Below are 20,293 nucleotides of genomic sequence, written 5' to 3'. Positions count from 1 at the left end.
GAGCAATGACTCCAGCATTTTTAAGATCGAGAAATCCTATGACTAAAACTTGCTCTTAAGCACATTCGCATTTAAAGAGCCTACACGTAGAACCTTCACAGGACAGGAAATAGATAAGAAACAGCAGAAGAAGAAGAAAAAAAGAAAACGTGGGACCATATTATTTATTTAGCTTTTCCGATAGTTGGCCTTTCCTTCACCGCTTCTTTTTTTTTTCCCACTCGTCTTACGGCTGTGGTGCGTTTTTAAAGACGGAGCCGTTTCTGTTGGGATAGCACGCTATAATTACACATTTTGCGAGCCCAATAAACCGATGCAACAAATCTGTCCGCATCGGGGAAAAAAAAAAAAAACCTGCTGCATCAAGCGTTTTGTTTCGTCCTTGGAAGCATTTATCTGTTCCACAGAATAGAAATTATTATCTAGTTTCTGAAAGTCTGATATATCAGCCCGGCTTTCATCGTCTTTCATAACGTCATCCTGACTCTGTGTCATTATATCAGAAACCGCATCAGGAACCTCGATATTATCCCGGCATTCCCTCTAAACGGCACGTCCAGTATTTTGCCCGGAGAGTTCAGAAACGTCTCCTAAAAGACAAACAACGTGTTTAAGTGCAGGATGTCTGCATCCTAAAGGAATCGTTTTCACTGCACTCGCAACGCTTCCAATCCTTGCAAAGTTCTCTCATTATCAGTTCATGAGCAGTGAACGGAGGCATGTCGGAGGCACGCAGAGGCACGTCGGAGGCACACCACTCACCAAAGCAAACTAAAACTCCAGATTAAACAACAATAATAAAAAGAGGGGAAAGGCTATAAAAAATGCACACCAGAAAAAGAGAGGGGGAGGGGTTAAGAAAACAGCACATAGCAAGTAGATGCTGTCTCTCACACACACACTCCCAGCATGCACCTCTCCGAGAGGGCGGGAGAGAGACTTGGATTAAGAGAGAGAAACAGATATCGAAAGAGAAACAGAGAGAAAGAAAGACAGAAACAGAGAGAAAGAGCGGGAGACAGCAAGAGAGACAGAGGGAGCGAGAGAGAGAGATCGAGAGAGAAATGGAAAGAGACAAAGAAAGACAAAGGGAAGGAGGGAGAGAGAGAGAACTGAATTGAGAGAGATATAGAGAGAGAAACAGAGAAAGAAAGAAGGACAGAGAGAAAGAAATAGAGAGAGAGAGAGACTTAAGTAAGGGAGAAAAACAGATGTTGAGAAAGAAACAGAGAGAAAGAGCGGGAGAGAGCAAGAGAGACGGAAAGAAAGACAAAGGGAGGGAGGGAGAGAGAGAATTGAACTGAGAGTGCGATCGAGAGAAAGAAATGGAACGAGAGACAGAAAGAAAGACAAAGGGAGGGAGGGAGAGAGAGAATTGAATTGAGAGTGAGATCGAGAGAAAGAAATGGAACGAGAGACAGAAAGAAAGACAAAGGGAGGGAGGGAGAGAGAGAATTGAACTGAGAGTGCGATCGAGAGACGGAAAGAAAGACATAAAGGTTAGAAGATTAACATTAGGAGAGAGTTATTAAGGTTGCCACTAGATGGCAGTATCTCAGCACTTATCCCCAACTCAGTAGTTACAGTAATAGACCTTGGGGTTGTGCTTTAACAGGAAACTAATCACCCTCGGTGTGTAACAGTAACTCTGTCTCCTCACACCACTCCGTCTCTGATTATTTTCCTGCTGCAGCACAACGTGGAGTGTTTGCTTCCATGTTTCTCAGTCTTGAACAACCGAGTGCTGTTCTTTTATTCTCTCTTCTGAATGCCGTGTTTCATTTTCATCGTCGTCGTTGTTGTTATGAAAGTATCCTTGTTTTCCGCACACACACACACACACACACACACACATTTTGTGCGTTCTTTCCCGTGAGTGACTCGCAGGCAGGGTCTGAGTGACGCTGATTACACTGAAGTGTACTTCAACTCATCCTGTTTCCACAGATTTTCGTTTTTTTTTTTCTTTTCAGAAAGGCAGGAAATTGTTTTAAACGTTGCTGAGCACGGCGACACCGATGACACCGGATTTGAGGAGTGCGTAAAAGCGCTCGCTTACTGTAAGTGTTTTTCACGAAAGTGGGACCGTTACAAAACTGAATTAAAACCGCAGAATTGATTTTCCTGTCATGCCGGATCCGGTTCCAGTGAATGGTGACACAAATGACGCTGAAGTTGCGGTTTTTGTCATTTTTCTCTATGTCCTTTCCGAGACAGAAAAAAGGTCCCCAGGAAGTCCCTAAATGATCTCTACGAACGTGTGTGTAGGGTCCCCTTGAAGTCCTACGGATGTTCAAGGGGATGTTCACAGGACGTCCGGCGGCAATTCGGGAAGCTTAGGGGACTTGAAATGAATATATTCAGTAGTGTTAGGATTTGATATCCTCCTGACGTCCTCGGAACGTCCGCCAGCGAACGTTATAAACCGGACCAAACGCGGACTTAAGTGGACGTTCGCAATGTCCGGGGGGCGTCCCCTGTTTGCTGGGTTGTAATTAACTTGAAAACATTGGTGTAAATCGCGGATTCTTCCTCTGTCATTCCCGTTACCGGTGACGACGACGCAGATGACGCTGAAGTTGCGGTTTTGTTATTTAGCTCTACGTGTCGTCCATGATTATTTGCGTATAAACGTCATTACGCTGTTCTTTGCACTGCATCAGTTTTAATTAAACGTGATAAATAGATTTTTCAGTTATTTCCGGTTACCGTGAACAAGGTCGGGCGCCAGACAGGTGAAATAAACCTGTCATGAAAACTCCGAAATTCGATCCCACTCTGCAATTAAACCAAAAAGAGTTATTATTTATGTCATTTAGCGGATCAACACACACCCGCAGTATCGTATTTCCACACTGGCACGTTCATCAAGCGTAAGAATGTAAGGAGATAAAAGGAAATGATTAACCAAATTATGAAGCCAAAAGAGTCAAAAAGGGAAGTGATGTGGGGTTTTTTCAGGAGGGCGGGATCTTTCTTCGTGAAGGTGTTGGAGATGGAAGGAAGTCTTAAGAGCCTTGGGAAAGTTGATTCCTCTGAATTTTCAGGCGGGTTTGCAAGAATGTGTTCTGAGAATAATCGTGCGAGCAGTCGAGTTTAGAAAGCGAGTAGAAAGGAAAACCCCCAAAGCGCTTCGGCGTGCCGCTGAATTTTGGGATTTTCCTTGTCAAGAATTATTCCCTCCAGAATCCAAACCTGATCTTGTTGATGGAGATCCTGAGGTACGGACTTCAAGCAATAACGGAGGATTCCCCAAAGAACAAACGAACGATTCCATACAAACACTCAGCAACTCGATTTCTGCCGTCCCCACAGAGCTCTCGCTTCCCTCTCGCTTCCCTCTCGCTTCCCTCTCGCTTCCGCATCTAACCGACCTCTCGCCTCTTCACCGGTTCTTTTCTTTTTTTTTTTTTTTGAGTGCATAAATAATGCAGATAATTATCCTGTGATAAATCGAATGTAAAAAAAAATTGCTTTATTTATTGTGATTATCTGTTAATCGAAGGTGAACTAAGTGTAAAGTGATCCGTAACAGTGATGCCACAAATGACACTGAAGTTCTGGTTTTGTTATTTCTCCCTACACATCTTCCATGCTTATTTGTATATAAATGTGCTCACATTAATGCTTTACATTGTTCTTTGCACTACAGTGGCTTTATATACAGTATCTCACAAAAGTGAGTACACCCCTCACATTTTTGTAAATATTTGATGATATCTTTTCATGTGACGACACTGAAGAAATGACACTTTGCTACAATGTAAAGTGGTGAGTGTACAGCTTGTGGAACAGTGTCAATTTGCTGTCCCCTCAAAATAACTCAATACACAGCCACTAATGTCTAAACCGCTGGCAACAAAAGTGAGTACACCCCTAAGTGAAAATGTCCAAATTGGGCCCAAAGTGTGAATATTTTGTGTGGCCACCATTATTTTCCAGCACTGCCTTAACCCTCTTGGGCATGGAGTTCACCAGAGCTTCACAGGTTGCCGCTGGAGTCCTCTTCCACTCCTCCATGACGACATCACGGAGCTGGTGGATGTTAGAGACCTTGTGCTCCTCCACCTTCCGTTTGAGGATGCACCACAGATGCTCAATAGGGTTTAGGTCTGGAGACATGCTTGGCCAGTCCATCACCTTCACCCTCAGCTTCTTTAGCAAGGCAGTGGTCGTCTTGGAGTTGTGTTTGGGGTCGTTATCATGCTGGAATACTGCATACTGATCATGCTCTGCTTCAGTATGTCACAGTACATGTTGGCATTCATGGTTCCCTCAATGAACTGTAGCTCCCCAGTGCCGGCAGCACTCATGCAGCCCCAGACCATGACACTCCCACCACCATGCTTGACTGTAGAAGACACACTTGCCTTTGTACTCCTCACCTGGTTGCCGCCACACACGCTTGACACCATCTGAACCTAATAAGTTTATCTTGGTCTCATCAGAGCACAGGACATGGTTCCAGTAATCCATGTCCTTAGTCTGCTTGTCTTCAGCAAACTGTTTGCGGGCTTTCTTGTGCATCATCTTTAGAAGAGGCTTCCTTCTGGGACGACAGCCATGCAGACCAATTTGATGCAGTGTGCGGCGTATGGTCTGAGCACTGACAGGCTGACCCCCCACCCCTTCAACCTCTGCAGCAATGCTGGCAGCACTCATACGGCTATTTCCCAAACACAACCTCTGAATATGATGCTGAGCACGTGCACTCAACTTCTTTGGTGGACCATGGCGAGGCCTGTTCTGAGTGGAACCTGTCCTGTTAAACCGCTGTATGGTCTTGGCCACCGTGCTGCAGCTCAGTGTCAGGGTCTTGGCAATCTTCTTATAGCCTAGGCCATCTTTATGTAGAGCAACAATTCTTTTTTTCAGATCCTCAGAGAGTTCTTTGCCATGAGGTGCCATGTTGAACTTCCAGTGACCAGTATGAGGGAGTGTGAGAGCGATGACACCAAATTTAACACACCTGCTCCCCATTCACACCTGAGACCTCGTAACACTAACAAGTCACATGACACCGGGAGGGAAAATGGCTAATTGGGCCCAATTTGGACATTTTCACTTAGGGGTGTACTCACTTTTGTTGCCAGCGGTTTAGACATTAATGGCTGTGTGTTGAGTTATTTTGAGGGGACGGCAAATTTACACTGTTACACAAGCTGTACACTCACTACTTTACATTGTAGCAAAGTGTCATTTCTTCAGTGTTGTCACATGAAAAGATATCATCACATATTTACAAAAATGTGAGGGGTGTACTCACTTTTGTGAGATACTGTATATAAAAAGTTGTGTTTTTTGTACTATTGAACTTTTTGGAAGTTTTTTGGTAACTGCGTACCGAGCACGGTGAGGCCGATGACGCCGATGTTGCGCCCCCCGCGGTCGGGCAGGTTGTTGACGAGGCACTGGTACGTCCCCGTGTCCGCCAACTGTGTGTTGTTGATGAAGATGGAGGCACTGGTGCTGGGCATCGTGGCCACAAAACCCACACGATTGTTCATACGGTTAGCAAGGCTGAAGACCTGACCGCCCTGATAAATAATCACCTGCAGAAACAAAGAGAGAGAGTGGGGGAGGGGGGTTTAGACAACGAGAGAGAGGGAGAGAAAGAGAGAGGGAGAGAGAGAGAGAGGGGGAGAGCGAGAGAGGGAGAGATAGAGAGAGGGGGGGAGCGAGAGAGGGAGAGAGAGAGAGAGGGGGGGAGCGAGAGAGGGAGAGAGAGAGAGAGGGGGGGAGCGAGAGAGGGAGAGAGAGAGAGGGAGAGAGAGAGACAAGAATATTATTATATATTACACAGTGGGAATCTTTCTGGATCACATGATTTGATTCAATTTGGATTTGATTCGATACTGATGCTCTGCACTACAATGTGATTTTATATATATACACTTATTTTGTTTTTATTTTTATAGCCCATGGGATGATTTTTCTTCCGCTGGGACTACATTATAAACTATATTATAAACATTTTCATCCATCATGAAAGATAATGTTTGTTGCTTTGGGCTGTCAGAATGAATCAGAATGAATCTAAAGTCATTTCTGTATTCAAACATGAACATGCACATCTATTTTCTTTGGTTTAAAAAAAAAAAAAGAAAAGTTTATTATCTTAAACCATAATTCACACAGTGAAGCTGAATCCAAAATGGGGTCCTGTTCACTACATACGCTCACTACATACGCTCACTACGTATGCTCACTAAATATACACTACATATGCTCACTACATACACACTACATACGCTCACTACACACACACTACATACATACGCTCACTACATACGCTCACTACATATGCTCACAACATACACACTACATACACTCACTACATACGCTCACAACATACACACTACATACACTCACTACATACGCTCACAACATACACACTACATACGCTCACTACATATGCTCACAACATACACACTACATACACTCACTACATACGCTCACAACATACACACTACATACACTCACTACATATGCTCACTACATACACACTACATATGCTCACTACATACACACTACATATGCTCACTACATACGCTCACTACGTATGCTCACTAAATATACACTACATACGCTCACTACATACACACTATATACGCTCACTACACACACACTACATACATACGCTCACTACACACACACTACATACATACGCTCACTACATACGCTCACTACATATGCTCACAACATACACACTACATACGCTCACTACGTATGCTCACTAAATATACACTACATACACTCACTACATACACACTACATACGCTCACTACATACGCTCACTACATACGCTCACTACATATGCTCACAACATACACGCTACATACGCTCACAACACACACACTACATACACTCACTACATACACACTACATACACTCACAACATACACACTACATACACTCACTACATACACAATACATACACTCACTACATACACACTACATACGCTCACTACACACACACTACATACATACGCTCACTACATACGCTCACTACATATGCTCACAACATACACACTACATACACTCACTACATACGCTCACAACATACACACTACATACACTCACTACATATGCTCACTACATACACACTACATATGCTCACTACATACACACTACATATGCTCACTACATACGCTCACTACGTATGCTCACTAAATATACACTACATACGCTCACTACATACACACTATATACGCTCACTACACACACACTACATACATACGCTCACTACATACGCTCACTACACACACACTACATACATACGCTCACTACATACGCTCACTACATATGCTCACAACATACACACTACATACGCTCACTACGTATGCTCACTAAATATACACTACATACACTCACTACATACACACTACATACGCTCACTACATACGCTCACTACATACGCTCACTACATATGCTCACAACATACACGCTACATACGCTCACAACACACACACTACATACACTCACTACATACACACTACATACACTCACAACATACACACTACATACACTCACTACATACACAATACATACACTCACTACATACACACTACATACACTCACAACATACACACTACATACACTCACTACATACACACTACATACACTCACTACATATGCTCACTACATACACACTACATACGCTCACAACATACACACTACATACACTCACAACATACACACTACATACACTCACTACATACACACTACATACACTCACAACATACACACTACATACACTCACAACATACACTCACTACATACACACTACATACACTCACAACATACACACTACATACACTCACTACATATACACTACATACACTCACTACATACACACTACATACGCTCACTACATACACACTACATACACTCACAACATACACTCACTACATATGCTCACTACATACACACTACATACGCTCACAACATACACACTACATACACTCACTACATACGCTCACAACATACACACTACATACACTCACTACATATGCTCACTACATACACACTACATATGCTCACTACATACACACTACATATGCTCACTACATACGCTCACTACGTATGCTCACTAAATATACACTACATACGCTCACTACATACACACTATATACGCTCACTACACACACACTACATACATACGCTCACTACATACGCTCACTACACACACACTACATACATACGCTCACTACATACGCTCACTACATATGCTCACAACATACACACTACATACGCTCACTACGTATGCTCACTAAATATACACTACATACACTCACTACATACACACTACATACGCTCACTACATACGCTCACTACATACGCTCACTACATACGCTCACTACATATGCTCACAACATACACGCTACATACGCTCACAACACACACACTACATACACTCACTACATACACACTACATACACTCACAACATACACACTACATACACTCACTACATACACAATACATACACTCACTACATACACACTACATACACTCACAACATACACACTACATACACTCACTACATACACACTACATACACTCACTACATATGCTCACTACATACACACTACATACGCTCACAACATACACACTACATACACTCACAACATACACACTACATACACTCACTACATACACACTACATACACTCACAACATACACACTACATACACTCACAACATACACTCACTACATACACACTACATACACTCACAACATACACACTACATACACTCACTACATATACACTACATACACTCACTACATACACACTACATACGCTCACTACATACACACTACATACACTCACAACATACACTCACTACATATGCTCACTACATACACACTACATACGCTCACAACATACACACTACATACACTCACTACATACACACTACATACACTCACTACATACACACTACATACACTCACTACATATGCTCACTACATACACACTACATACGCTCACTACATACGCTCACTACATACGCTCACCACATATGCTCACAACATACACACTACATACACACTACATACGCTCATTACATACACACTACATACACTCACTACATACACTCACTATATATACACTACATACGCTCACTATATACGCCTACTACATACACACTACATACGCTCACTACATACATACGCTCACTACATATGCTCACTACATCCACACTACATACGCTCCCTACATATGCTCACAACATACACACTACATACACACTACATACGCTCACTACATGCACACTACATACACAATACATACGCTCACTACATACGCTCACTACATACGCTCATTACATATGCTCTCTACATACACACTACATACGCTCACCAGATACACTCACTACATACACTCACTACATACACTCACTTCATACACACTACATATGCTCACTACATACTCTCACTACAAACACTTTCTACATACGCTCTCTACATACGCTCACTAAATACACTCACTACATATGCTCACTACATACACACTACATACACACTACATACACACTACATACACACTACATACGCTCACTACACAAACTACATACACACAACATACGCTCACTACATACACACTACATACACAATACATACGCTCACTACATACACTCACTATACATACACTACATACGCTCACTACATACACACTACATACACACTACATACACACTACATACACACTACATAGGGTATAACTGGGCTGCAAGACCCTACATAATGCTTTACACTATTGCTCACTAAGATTCACATCATTTACTCTCTAGTAGCTGAAAAAGAGACTTGTTTTATTTGATTGATTTCAAAATGTCACAAACACACACACACATACACACTCACACACACTCAACACACTCTCTCTCTCTCACACACACACACCATCATGTTTAACACTGCATTCTGATCTTTGCAGCTGCATTGAAAAGCCTTTTTGGAAAACACATCAAAGTGTGTGAACCTTCAGTGCGCTGTTTGTGAGCGTGGGCGTGATCACAGGACACACACACACACACACACACACACACACACACACACACACACACACACACATACAGAGTACCATTTAGACCTGCTTTTCAACTACATGCAAATTGCTGTACCATGGTTTGGTTTGAAGTGTGTTCTCTGTCTCTCTCTCTCTCTCTCTTTCTCTCTCTCACACACTCTCTCTCTCTCTCTCTCTCTTTCTCTCTCTCTCACACACACACACAAACACACGCACACAGTGATGTCGTTTAAGTGCTTGTAAATTGGTGTCATGATTTCCACACACAGTGCATGTAAAATTCCAGTGCCACAAGCCCACACACACACACACACACACACACACACACACACACACACACACAGTTAAACCGTGTGTGAGTTGTGGTGTTTTTTTTTTTTCTCAGAGCTCTGGGCTTTTGTCCTCTTATGCACAGATGAATAAGCAGCACTTCAGCTGTGCTGAGTGTGTGCGTGTATGTGTGCGTGCGTGCGTGTGTGTGTGTGTGTGTGTGTGTGTGAGAGAGAGAGAGAGAGAGAGAGAGAGAGAGAGAGACAGGCAGACAGAGACAGAGAAAGAGAGATAAGAAAGAAACAGTCAGTACATGAACAAGAGACATACAGGGGGGCCAAAAGAAAGAAAGAGAAAAGAAAGAACAAAAGAAAGAAATAAAGAAAAGAAAGAACAAAAGAGAAAGAAAGAACAAAAGAAAGATCAAAAGAGAAAGAAAGAACAAAAGAAAGAACAGACATAAAAAAAAAAACCTTTCAATTTCAAGCTACTTTTTAGCGTTTAACATTCTTTATTTATTAAAAGAATGACTGAAGATTTGGTTTGCCATGGTGCAGTCGGAATTTGAATGAACAAACAAATAAACAAATAAATAAGTAAGCAAACAAATAAACAAGTAAACAAATAAACTTTTTTAATCAGGAAATTGTTAGGAAATGTTAGGGAAACCTGTTTACTGAAATAAATGAACCACGAGAGTTGGTCCGTTTCTCTACAGACGTTTAACCAGGAACACAATAAAGTTATTTTTATTATTGATTATTATTCTTAAATGACATCAACAACGTCTTCGCTAACACACGCTAGTTCTAATCAAATGTCAACGTTTTAATACACAGTAAACAAATTAAACTGCCTGTTATTAATATTAGAGTAAAACGCCATCAGAGGGGTCAAAAGGTCAAGGTCACAGGGGGCGGTACTAAAAAGCTTGATCACTGATACGTGCACTTCCTCCCGAGCTAACCCTGAGGAGATACGGGAGGAACTGAACTCCTCTCGCACTAATTAGCTTGGCCTCGTCGTTAAGAAAGAGCGCTCGTTAGTGACAGCGAGCGAGCCGAAAGCCCGTGGACGCCTCTGTTTCTGTTTCTGTCTCCGTCTCTGCCTGACTCTCTCTCTGCATCTGTCTCTGCCTCTGTCTCTCTCTCTGCTTCTTCCTCTGTCTCTTTCTCTCTCTGTCTCTCTCTCTGCTTCTTCCTCTGTCTCTTTCTCTCTCTGTCTCTCTCTCTGCTTCTTCCTCTGTCTCTTTCTCTCTCTGTCTCTCTCTCTGCATCTGTCTCTGCCTCTGTCTCTCTCTCTCTCTGCTTCTTCCTCTGTCTCTCTCTCTCTCTGTCTCTCTCTCTCTGTCTCTCTCTCTGCTTCTTCCTCTGTCTCTCTCTCTCTCTGTCTCTCTCTCTCTGTCTCTCTCTGCTTCTTCCTCTGTCTCTCTCTCTCTGTCTGTCTCTCTCTCTCTGCTTCTGCCTCTGTCTCTCTCTCTCTCTGTCTCTCTCTCTCTCTCTGCTTCTTCCTCTGTCTCTCTCTCTCTGCTTCTGCATCTGTCTCTCTCTCTCTCTCTCTGTCTCTCTCTCTCTCTGCTTCTGCCTCTGTCTCTCTCTCTCTCTGTCTCTCTCTCTGCCTCTGCCTCTCTCTCTCTGCATCTGTCTCTGCCTCTGTCTCTCTCTCTGCTTCTTCCTCTGTCTCTTTCTCTTTCTGTCTCTCTCTCTGAATCTGTCTCTGCCTCTGCATCTGTCTCTGCCTCTGTCTCTCTCTCTCTCTGTCTCTCTCTCTCTGTCTCTCTCTCTGCTTCTGCCTCTGTCTCTCTCTCTCTCTGTCTCTCTCTCTGCCTCTGCCTCTGTCTCTCTCTCTGCATCTGTCTCTGCCTCTGTCTCTCTCTCTCTGTCTCTCTCTTTGCATCTGTCTCTGCCTCTGTCTCTCTCTCTGCTTCTTCCTCTGTCTCTCTCTCTGTCTCTCTCTTTACTTCTGCCTCTGTCTCTCTCTCTGTCTCTCTCTTTGCTTCTGCCTCTGTCTCTCTCTCTGTGTCTCTCTCTCTGCTTCTGCCTCTGTCTCTCTCTCTCTGTCTCTCTCTCTGCTTCTGCCTCTGTCTCTCTCTCTCTGCCTCTATCTCTCTCTGTCTCTCTCTCTGCTTCTGCCTCTGTCTCTCTCTCTCTGCCTCTCTCTCTCTCTGCCTCTATCTCTCTCTCTCTGCTTCTGCCTCTCTCTCTCTCTCTGTCTCTCTCTCTCTGCCTCTCTCTCTCTGCTTCTGCCTCTGTCTCTCTCTCTGCCTCTGTCTCTCTCTCTCTGCCTCTCTCTCTCTGCTTCTGCCTCTGTCTCTATCTCTCTGGCTCTCTCTCTCTCTCTGCTTCTGCCTCTGTCTCTCTCTCTGCCTCTGCCTCTCTCTCTGCCTCTGCATCTGTCTCTCTCTGCCTCTGCCTCTCTCTCTGCCTCTGCATCTGTCTCTCTCTGCCTCTGCCTCTCTCTCTGCCTCTGCATCTGTTTCTCTCTGCTTCTGCCTCTGTCTCTCTCTCTGCCTCTGTCTCTGCCTCCATCTCTGCCTGTCCCTCTCCCTCTCCCTCTGTCTCTGCCGAGTCGAGTCCCCCCACGGGGACGGTAATGAAGATATTTAGGTAATTATAGAGCTGCTTGGACAGGGTAATAAGGAGCTTCGACAAGCTCAGACATTAAACTTCGGAGGAGATTCGGAGCCACACCTTGGGCAAATCTGGAGGGGGGGTGTAGGAGGTTGGGGGGGATGAAGTTTTCAAACACGTACATCTTTTGTACTGAGAAGAAATCAAGAAATCCGAGATGTTTCATGGACGCTGGACTGGCCAGATTTTATTGAATTATTTTTTTGTGCTTTTTTTATGAATGCCAACATCTCTTACATTTGATTGCTCACATTTGTAAGTGTATGTGTGTATGTGTGTGTGTGTGTGTGTGTGTGTGTGTGTGTGTGTATTCAGAGGAACAGCTGCGTTAATTAGTGCAGAAGATCGCTATGTTACGTGCTCGAAGTTAAATAGAGACAGAGGGAGGTGTGTGTGCGTGCATGCATGAGTGTGTGTGTGTGTGTGTGTGTGTGTGTGTGTGTGTGTGTGTGTGTGTGTGTGTGTGTGTGTGTGTGTAGCCATGTATAAAAGCAAATGAAACAGGAATGGTGTAAAACACGTGCTCTCTATCTCTCTTTCGGCGTTTTAACACAGCCAGCTGGCAGGACATGGACTCGAAACTCAGTAGTGCAGCTGCAAATGACAGGTTTATTTAAATTAATGTGCTTCCCGTTTCTATAGCAACAGCTCATTCACAGGGACTCGTACGGGGATGCTCCATTAATAATAACAATAATAATAATGATAATAATAAACTGATTTTTTTAAGTATGCAGTTGTTGATATGGTGACGTTTTCGCCAGGGTACGGAGAAGGAGTCTCCAGTGTCAAGCGCTTTGCTCTGACATGTTGCAGGTTCTTGGTAACGTGACAAGCTACACTGTTTGTTTGTTTTTGTCTTATTGACGGCGAGAGATTTTTTAAAAATGTAAAAGAGAGGCTGGCGAGGGAACGACCGTTTAGAGCTGCGCGAACAGGAACTAGCTTATTCACAGAACATCGAACGTAGCTATAAGCGGATAAAAAATTACAATGACCAGTGGTATCGCAAACTTAATCTAATCACAGTAATACCGCGATCATATTTTTTTTATTTTATATTGTCTTTTGCACAACATACCGTGCCATTTGTCCAGATTTCACTCCTGTCTTCTGTGTTAAGGACTGTTGGTGCAAAAGTTTGTAACCCCCCCCCGGAAATAAAAATTACCTTTCTTTTAGGTTTGCTCTGCCAAGAAAAAGAATTCGAAAATGGAAGAAATGGATCGTGGGCGTATCCAGGAACATGGTGGTAATTGGAAACATGATGACAATCAACGTCGAGAGAAAATAAAATAATACAGTAGTAGAACTCAACACATTAAATGAAAACTGAAATGTTTTTCTTTTATATATATATATATATATATATATATATATATATATATATATATATATATATATATATATAATTTTATTATATTATGTAATATATTAGGTTTTGGCATCACACTGGCATACGATGCGTGGTTAGTTACCTGCTCAGGTTGGTTGGCGTTGGCCAGCGGCGTCACCATCCAGATGATGTACAAATTGTTGAGGGCGGCGCTGGTGGTGAAAGTGCAGGGCAAGATGGCCGCTTGGCCTCTGGCCACCTGCACGCTGCTCTGGCTGACCGTCACCTCCAGCGAGCGCACACACACTGTAGGATACCACACACACACACACACACACACACACACACACACAGAATTAACCACATTAACAGAGCAATCTGGCTAGCATTACACACGGTCTGTCCTCATCCAGCCATCCATCCATTTGCTCAATCTTTCATCCGTCACTTGGCTTTGCTTTAATTCCATCTGCGGATTTCGCCGTCTCATCGCCCGGATCCTTTTCTAATCTCAGCGTCAAACCGCAAAAGATCATCACACACGCTTTTAAAGTGCCCTTAGAACCTTTAAGTGTTATTTGCTTGAACTCTTCTGTATTGAAACCTGCAACAGAGTGTTTACCGAGCAGAAAGGCGGTGGTGGTGTTTTTTTTGGTGGAGGAGCTAAGAACGCTTCATTATCCAAAGAACCATAGACTTGTAAGCAGAACCCATATTTTTTCCGATGAACCCTTAAAGACCCCATTTCTTCTTAGTACCTCGAACCAGTCAGGAGTATAACATTTAGCTATCTCGGTACTTAGTAAAGAACTGGGGTTCTTTAATAGTCATGTTCTTAGCTATATTCAATAAATCCTCGTTGAAACATTAACGGTTCTCCAGTTGTCTTTCTGGGACTCTACATAAAGTTCTAAGTTGTTGGAACCATACAACAGAAAGTTCTAAGTAGACAATGAGAACGCTCGAATTATCCAGTGAGCTCTTAAAGACAGTTTAGATTTTAAGACCCTTTTTTTTCCCTATAGAACTTTTTTTTTTTTTTTTTTTTTTTTTGGAACCCTTATTTTATTATTTTTTAAAGACTGTGTGTATTAATTGGCTAAGCAGTCCAAGTTATTGCTAATTGTTTTCGTCTGAACATCTAGAACCTGTCAGGAGTTTAACGTTTAGCTTCTTGGGTTCTTGAAGTGTTCACTGGGCAATTCTTCTAAAACCAAGTTACACTTGGGATTCTTTCTGACAGGGAAACACTTTGGCATAGGGTTCTGCATAAAACGTTTAAGGGTTCCGCCAGAGGAACAAGCGAGGAACCTTTAAGGGCTTTATTTTCCCTGCTGGAAGAAAACATGCATCCATATTGTATGTAGAATAAAACTACACCGTGTTAGAAGGATTTCACATCTTTGTAGCTTTTTTTTTTTATTATTTTTTTTGGGGTGGGGGTGGAACCCATCATAGTCAATGTGTGGGGAAAGTAGGGTTGGTTGTGACGTTTGTTGGTGAGTTCAGGTCCATCTCACAGAGCAGAAGGGTCAGTAATCACCTGCATGACTAGCACATGGTAGTTATAATGGCGTGATCAGGGAAAACAAAACGTAAACACGGCCCGTTTCCGTACCAGATAAACGCATTAGCCTTTAAAATCAGGTTACAGCCAGGGGAAGTAATTCTATCTGGAGGTGTATTTTAAGTCGAACTCATCTCTCCGTTAACCATGCCATCGTCAGCCATTTAGCTCATTAGCAGTTAGCCGGATTGAATTAACGACAAGCGCAATCACATGATAAGTATCCGGCCCAATCCCAGAGCAGGAAGTCTGAGATCTCTAGGACCAGGCTGCTCGTGATTCATCTCTAGGACCAGGCTGCTCGTGATTCAGTCCAGGTTCTGCTTTTGTCGATGCTTTCTTTCTCTTTTTCTCCTCTCAGTGGTTTGGAGACGTCGCTCGAGCCGTGCGTGCCAAACGAATTATTTGCACAAACTGGCAAAGCGTCCGTCCAAAAAAAAAAAAAAATACAAGTGTCCTTGAGAAAGCCCTTAGTTGGGGATACGGGAGCGTCGCTACAACACTCGTGGGGCTCTTTTCTTTCTTTTTTTTTTTTTTAAACAATGGTGCGTAAGTGTAGATTGGACTCCGACCTGATTATTAACGAGGGGGAAGTCTGCATTCTGAAACGAGCGTTCGTCGTCTCCGTCGAGTATAAAAACGTACCGATGGGATATGAAGTTTAGCCCTGACTTCATCCTTCATCCGTGCGTTTTATTGTTAGAGATCTAAACTAGCATTGGGACTAGGGGAGGGGGGGGAGGGGGATGGGGGAGGGCGGAACGGGAGGGGGTGACTGGGGGAGGTATACACGCTTAATTACACAAAGAGCTTGTTTTTTTTTTCTGCATTCAAAAGTGTGTGTGTTTCTTTGAAGTCTTTGTGCATATTGCATGGTGAAAGATGGAAGATAAAAAAAAAAAGAAGCACATTTACAGACACCTGAATTTGGAACAGAGAGAGAGAGAGAGAGAGAGAGAGAGATCAAAAGGTCACTGTACCGCAGGCTGTGTCCCAAATCACAGCTCCTTTTTTGCTAGTGAGAGAACAACAGAGAGAGATAGAGAGTGAGAGAGAGAGAGAGGGAGAGAGAGAGAGAGAGAGAGAGAATTTGGATCTGCCCCTTTGAGCTTTTCACTGAAACGTATGAGAAAAGACAGAAATAAAGCGAGACAGCGTGTGAGCTGTACACCGGGGTGCAAAAACTCGGAGCCAAATACCAACCACTATTTTTATTTTCTCACTTTTCAGGTCCTGGTGCACCATTTTCACTGAGGTGAGACCAGCTTTAATCACACACACACACACACACACACACACACATTTGCACTGTCCATTCCACGATATTACTATGTGTGTATATGGCTGGAGTGCGGAAGTTTGCATCCCCTACGTGTCCTCTAACTCCTCTGTCCTGAAGCCGAAGTCCGCTTTACCTCTGACACTGGAGACTCCTTCCTTGAACGTTGAATTCAATAAACGTCTCCTTACAGAAACCTTCAAGAGTAGCGGCTCATGAACGAAGCCTGCGAGTCACCGTAGCGCACGCCGTGCTGAAGAGGGCGCTCTTCCGCCGTTTAGTTGTCATTCTGTTGTTTTCTCTGAGCTTGTTGCCCGTTTTGGAGATTTGTAGGCGTGGCTAAAAGTAACATACAGTATGCACATGAGGGTCGGGACAATCAGTGGCGCTTTGACTGTATAATATAAACCTAAAACTAATATAAACGTCGAGAGAACGAGACGACGAAATCGTCCGGAAAATCGTCCCGCTTTTCCGTCGCTCTTTAAACGTTTCGTTTTCGCTACGTCGCTGCTCTCGACTACAGAAAACACGAACCCTACACCCACTCCTTAACTGAATTCGCAAACCGTTCAGTCACGTTACAGCTCTGTTACGTGAGATTCCCTCGGGCTGTGTACTTCTTCTGTATTCGCTAAAGACCTGCCATCCTTTTTTTTTTTCATACTATTAAGATATTTATAGAAGATCTGTGGAAACGTGATGCTAGGTTTCTTTGATGCGATGCGCCTGAGCTTGTTCTCTCAAATCCTTGCCCTTGGCAGTCTCGCCTCGTTCTCCAGGTGGATTTGGCGTCTAACCATGCCAGGCTTGGCTGAGGAGCCGGATTGTCAGGGTTCAAAAAAAAAGAAGCTATTGCCCAGGGCATCTCCGCTCACCCGTCGATTCGGAGCCTCCCTCACAGCTTGCTGGATTATTTTTAGCCAAGACATGGCGTGATGCTGGACATTCTGGGTCTCCCTGTACAGGAAGTATCACCGTCATCATTAAAAAACACTTAGAAGGAGATCCGTGTTTACCTAATTCCACTTCCTTTGTTTTATTGCCAACGCTGGACCAGTAATCTTTTGCAACTCGTGCTCTAACACAACAGCCCGGTAATAAAACTCCCAACGTCCTAGTTCTGTTCTGTTTTCAGCATCTCCTCTGGACGCTCGTAAACAGGAAGTCGCTCTTTTAGAGTCTCAGTCCTTGGGACCAGTTCTACAGTGCCGTAGACATCGGAGTATTTCTTCTTTTATAATCCACACCGAGGATACCATGAAAAGCTGAGCTAGGATACCGCTAATCACCTCACGCAGAAGTTGTTTACGGCTAATTACGTCAAATCTGGCATGCTAGTCATGTATATGGATCTATATATCACCTATACGTCAAGGCTGTCCATTCGGCGGCCATCTTGGCGACGTTCCTGGACGATTATTCCCGATGATACAAAGCGAAGCAAGTGTGTAAAAGTGTGGAAGCGGCTTTACTACAGGCTGCTCGTGTAGATGTGACACGTGCATGGGACACACTCGGAGGAAACGCCTCGGAAGATATCAGCGAAGCGTCCTGACACTTTCAGGGAGCAAATGTCAAAGGGTGCCGACTTGAACGTGACCGACTGATTAACGAGCCGACGATCCTCCTCGGTCTCGCGGCTGTGTAAGTCTTTACCCAGCAGATGAAGGACATGAACAGTAACGTTACAGCATGAAGACTAAACCCAGCTGATGAACACTGTACTGAAAGTGTGGCTCCTAACACCGGGTTCATTACTGCTCTCTCGAAATCACTGACGACTCTGTTCACTATCTGACTACGATCTGAGTTTACACATTCAGGGCCAAAAAACAATGTTTAAGATCCGGTAGATTACTGAATCTGAATCTTTAATACTTTTTATTTGTTCATTTTTTAAATATTTTTCAACTTTATAGTTGTTTTATTACTTTGTTTTAGATGAAGTTGCTCCTTCTATAATGACGACCAAAACAAATCTTTACACACAAGCGTCTAAAATATTTTATGCAACACTATGTTATATATGATGGTTAAATGATTATTATTTGTTGTTACCATTACTCAGCAGATTCACATACAGTCCGTTATCCCTATAGAGCTGATGAAGATGATGATGATGCAGTCTGTTATTTCTGTCTCTCTAATGAAGATGGTGATGATGATGATGATGATGATGATGATGATGATGACGAAGTCCGTTATCTCTACAGAGCTGATGAAGAAGAAGATGATGATGAAGTCCGTTATCACTATAGAGCAGATGATGATGATGATGATGCTGATGATGATGAAGTCCGTTATCACTATAGAGCAGATGATGATGATGATGATGATGATGATGATGAAGTCCGTTATCACTATAGAGCAGATGATGATGATGATGATGCTGATGATGATGAAGTCCGTTATCACTATAGAGCTGATGATGAAGAAGAAGATGATGATGATGATGAGGTCCATTATCTCTACAGAGCTGTAGTCCGTTATCACTATAGAGCTGATAATGACGATGATGATGATGATGATGAAGTCCGTTATCGCTATAGAGCTGATAATGATGATGATGATGATGATGATGATGAAGTCCGTTATCGCTATAGAGCTGATAATGATGATGATGATGATGATGATGATGAAGTCCGTTATCACTATAGAGCTGATAATGACGATGATGATGATGATGAAGTCCGTTATCGCTATAGAGCTGATAATGATGATGATGATGATGATGATGAAGTCCGTTATCGCTATAGAGCTGATAATGATGATGATGATGATGATGAAGTCCGTTATCGCTATAGAGCTGATAATGATGATGATGATGATGATGATGAAGTCCGTTATCGCTATAGAGCTGATAATGATGATGATGATGATGATGAAGTCCGTTATCGCTATAGAGCTGATAATGATGATGATGATGATGATGAAGTCCGTTATCGCTATAGAGCTGATAATGATGATGATGATGATGATGAAGTCCGTTATCGCTATAGAGCTGATAATGATGATGATGATGATGATGATGATGAAGTCCGTTATCACTATAGAGCTGATAATGACGATGATGATGATGATGATGAAGTCCGTTATCGCTATAGAGCTGATAATGATGATGATGATGATGATGAAGTCCGTTATCGCTATAGAGCTGATAATGATGATGATGATGAT

The 20,293-nt window shown here is 43.0% G+C and overlaps 1 protein-coding gene across 1 annotated transcript in view; it reads right to left on the bottom strand.

Annotated features, from left to right (window-relative positions):
* igsf11 (immunoglobulin superfamily member 11) overlaps positions 1-20,293 on the bottom strand; it is a 95,218-nt gene that overhangs the window by 7,709 nt on the left and 67,216 nt on the right. The window contains exons 2-3 of the mRNA XM_053646364.1: positions 14,410-14,573; positions 5,345-5,552 (exon numbers count right to left, since the gene is read on the bottom strand). Of these exons, the coding sequence (XP_053502339.1) occupies positions 5,345-5,552; positions 14,410-14,573 (372 nt within the window). The remainder of the gene's footprint in view (positions 1-5,344; positions 5,553-14,409; positions 14,574-20,293) is intronic.

The sequence above is a fragment of the Ictalurus furcatus genome, chromosome 17 (genome assembly GCF_023375685.1).
Source record: "Ictalurus furcatus strain D&B chromosome 17, Billie_1.0, whole genome shotgun sequence".
In the NCBI taxonomy this organism is placed as follows: domain Eukaryota; kingdom Metazoa; phylum Chordata; class Actinopteri; order Siluriformes; family Ictaluridae; genus Ictalurus; species Ictalurus furcatus.
This window is presented reverse-complemented; position numbering and strand designations above follow the sequence as displayed.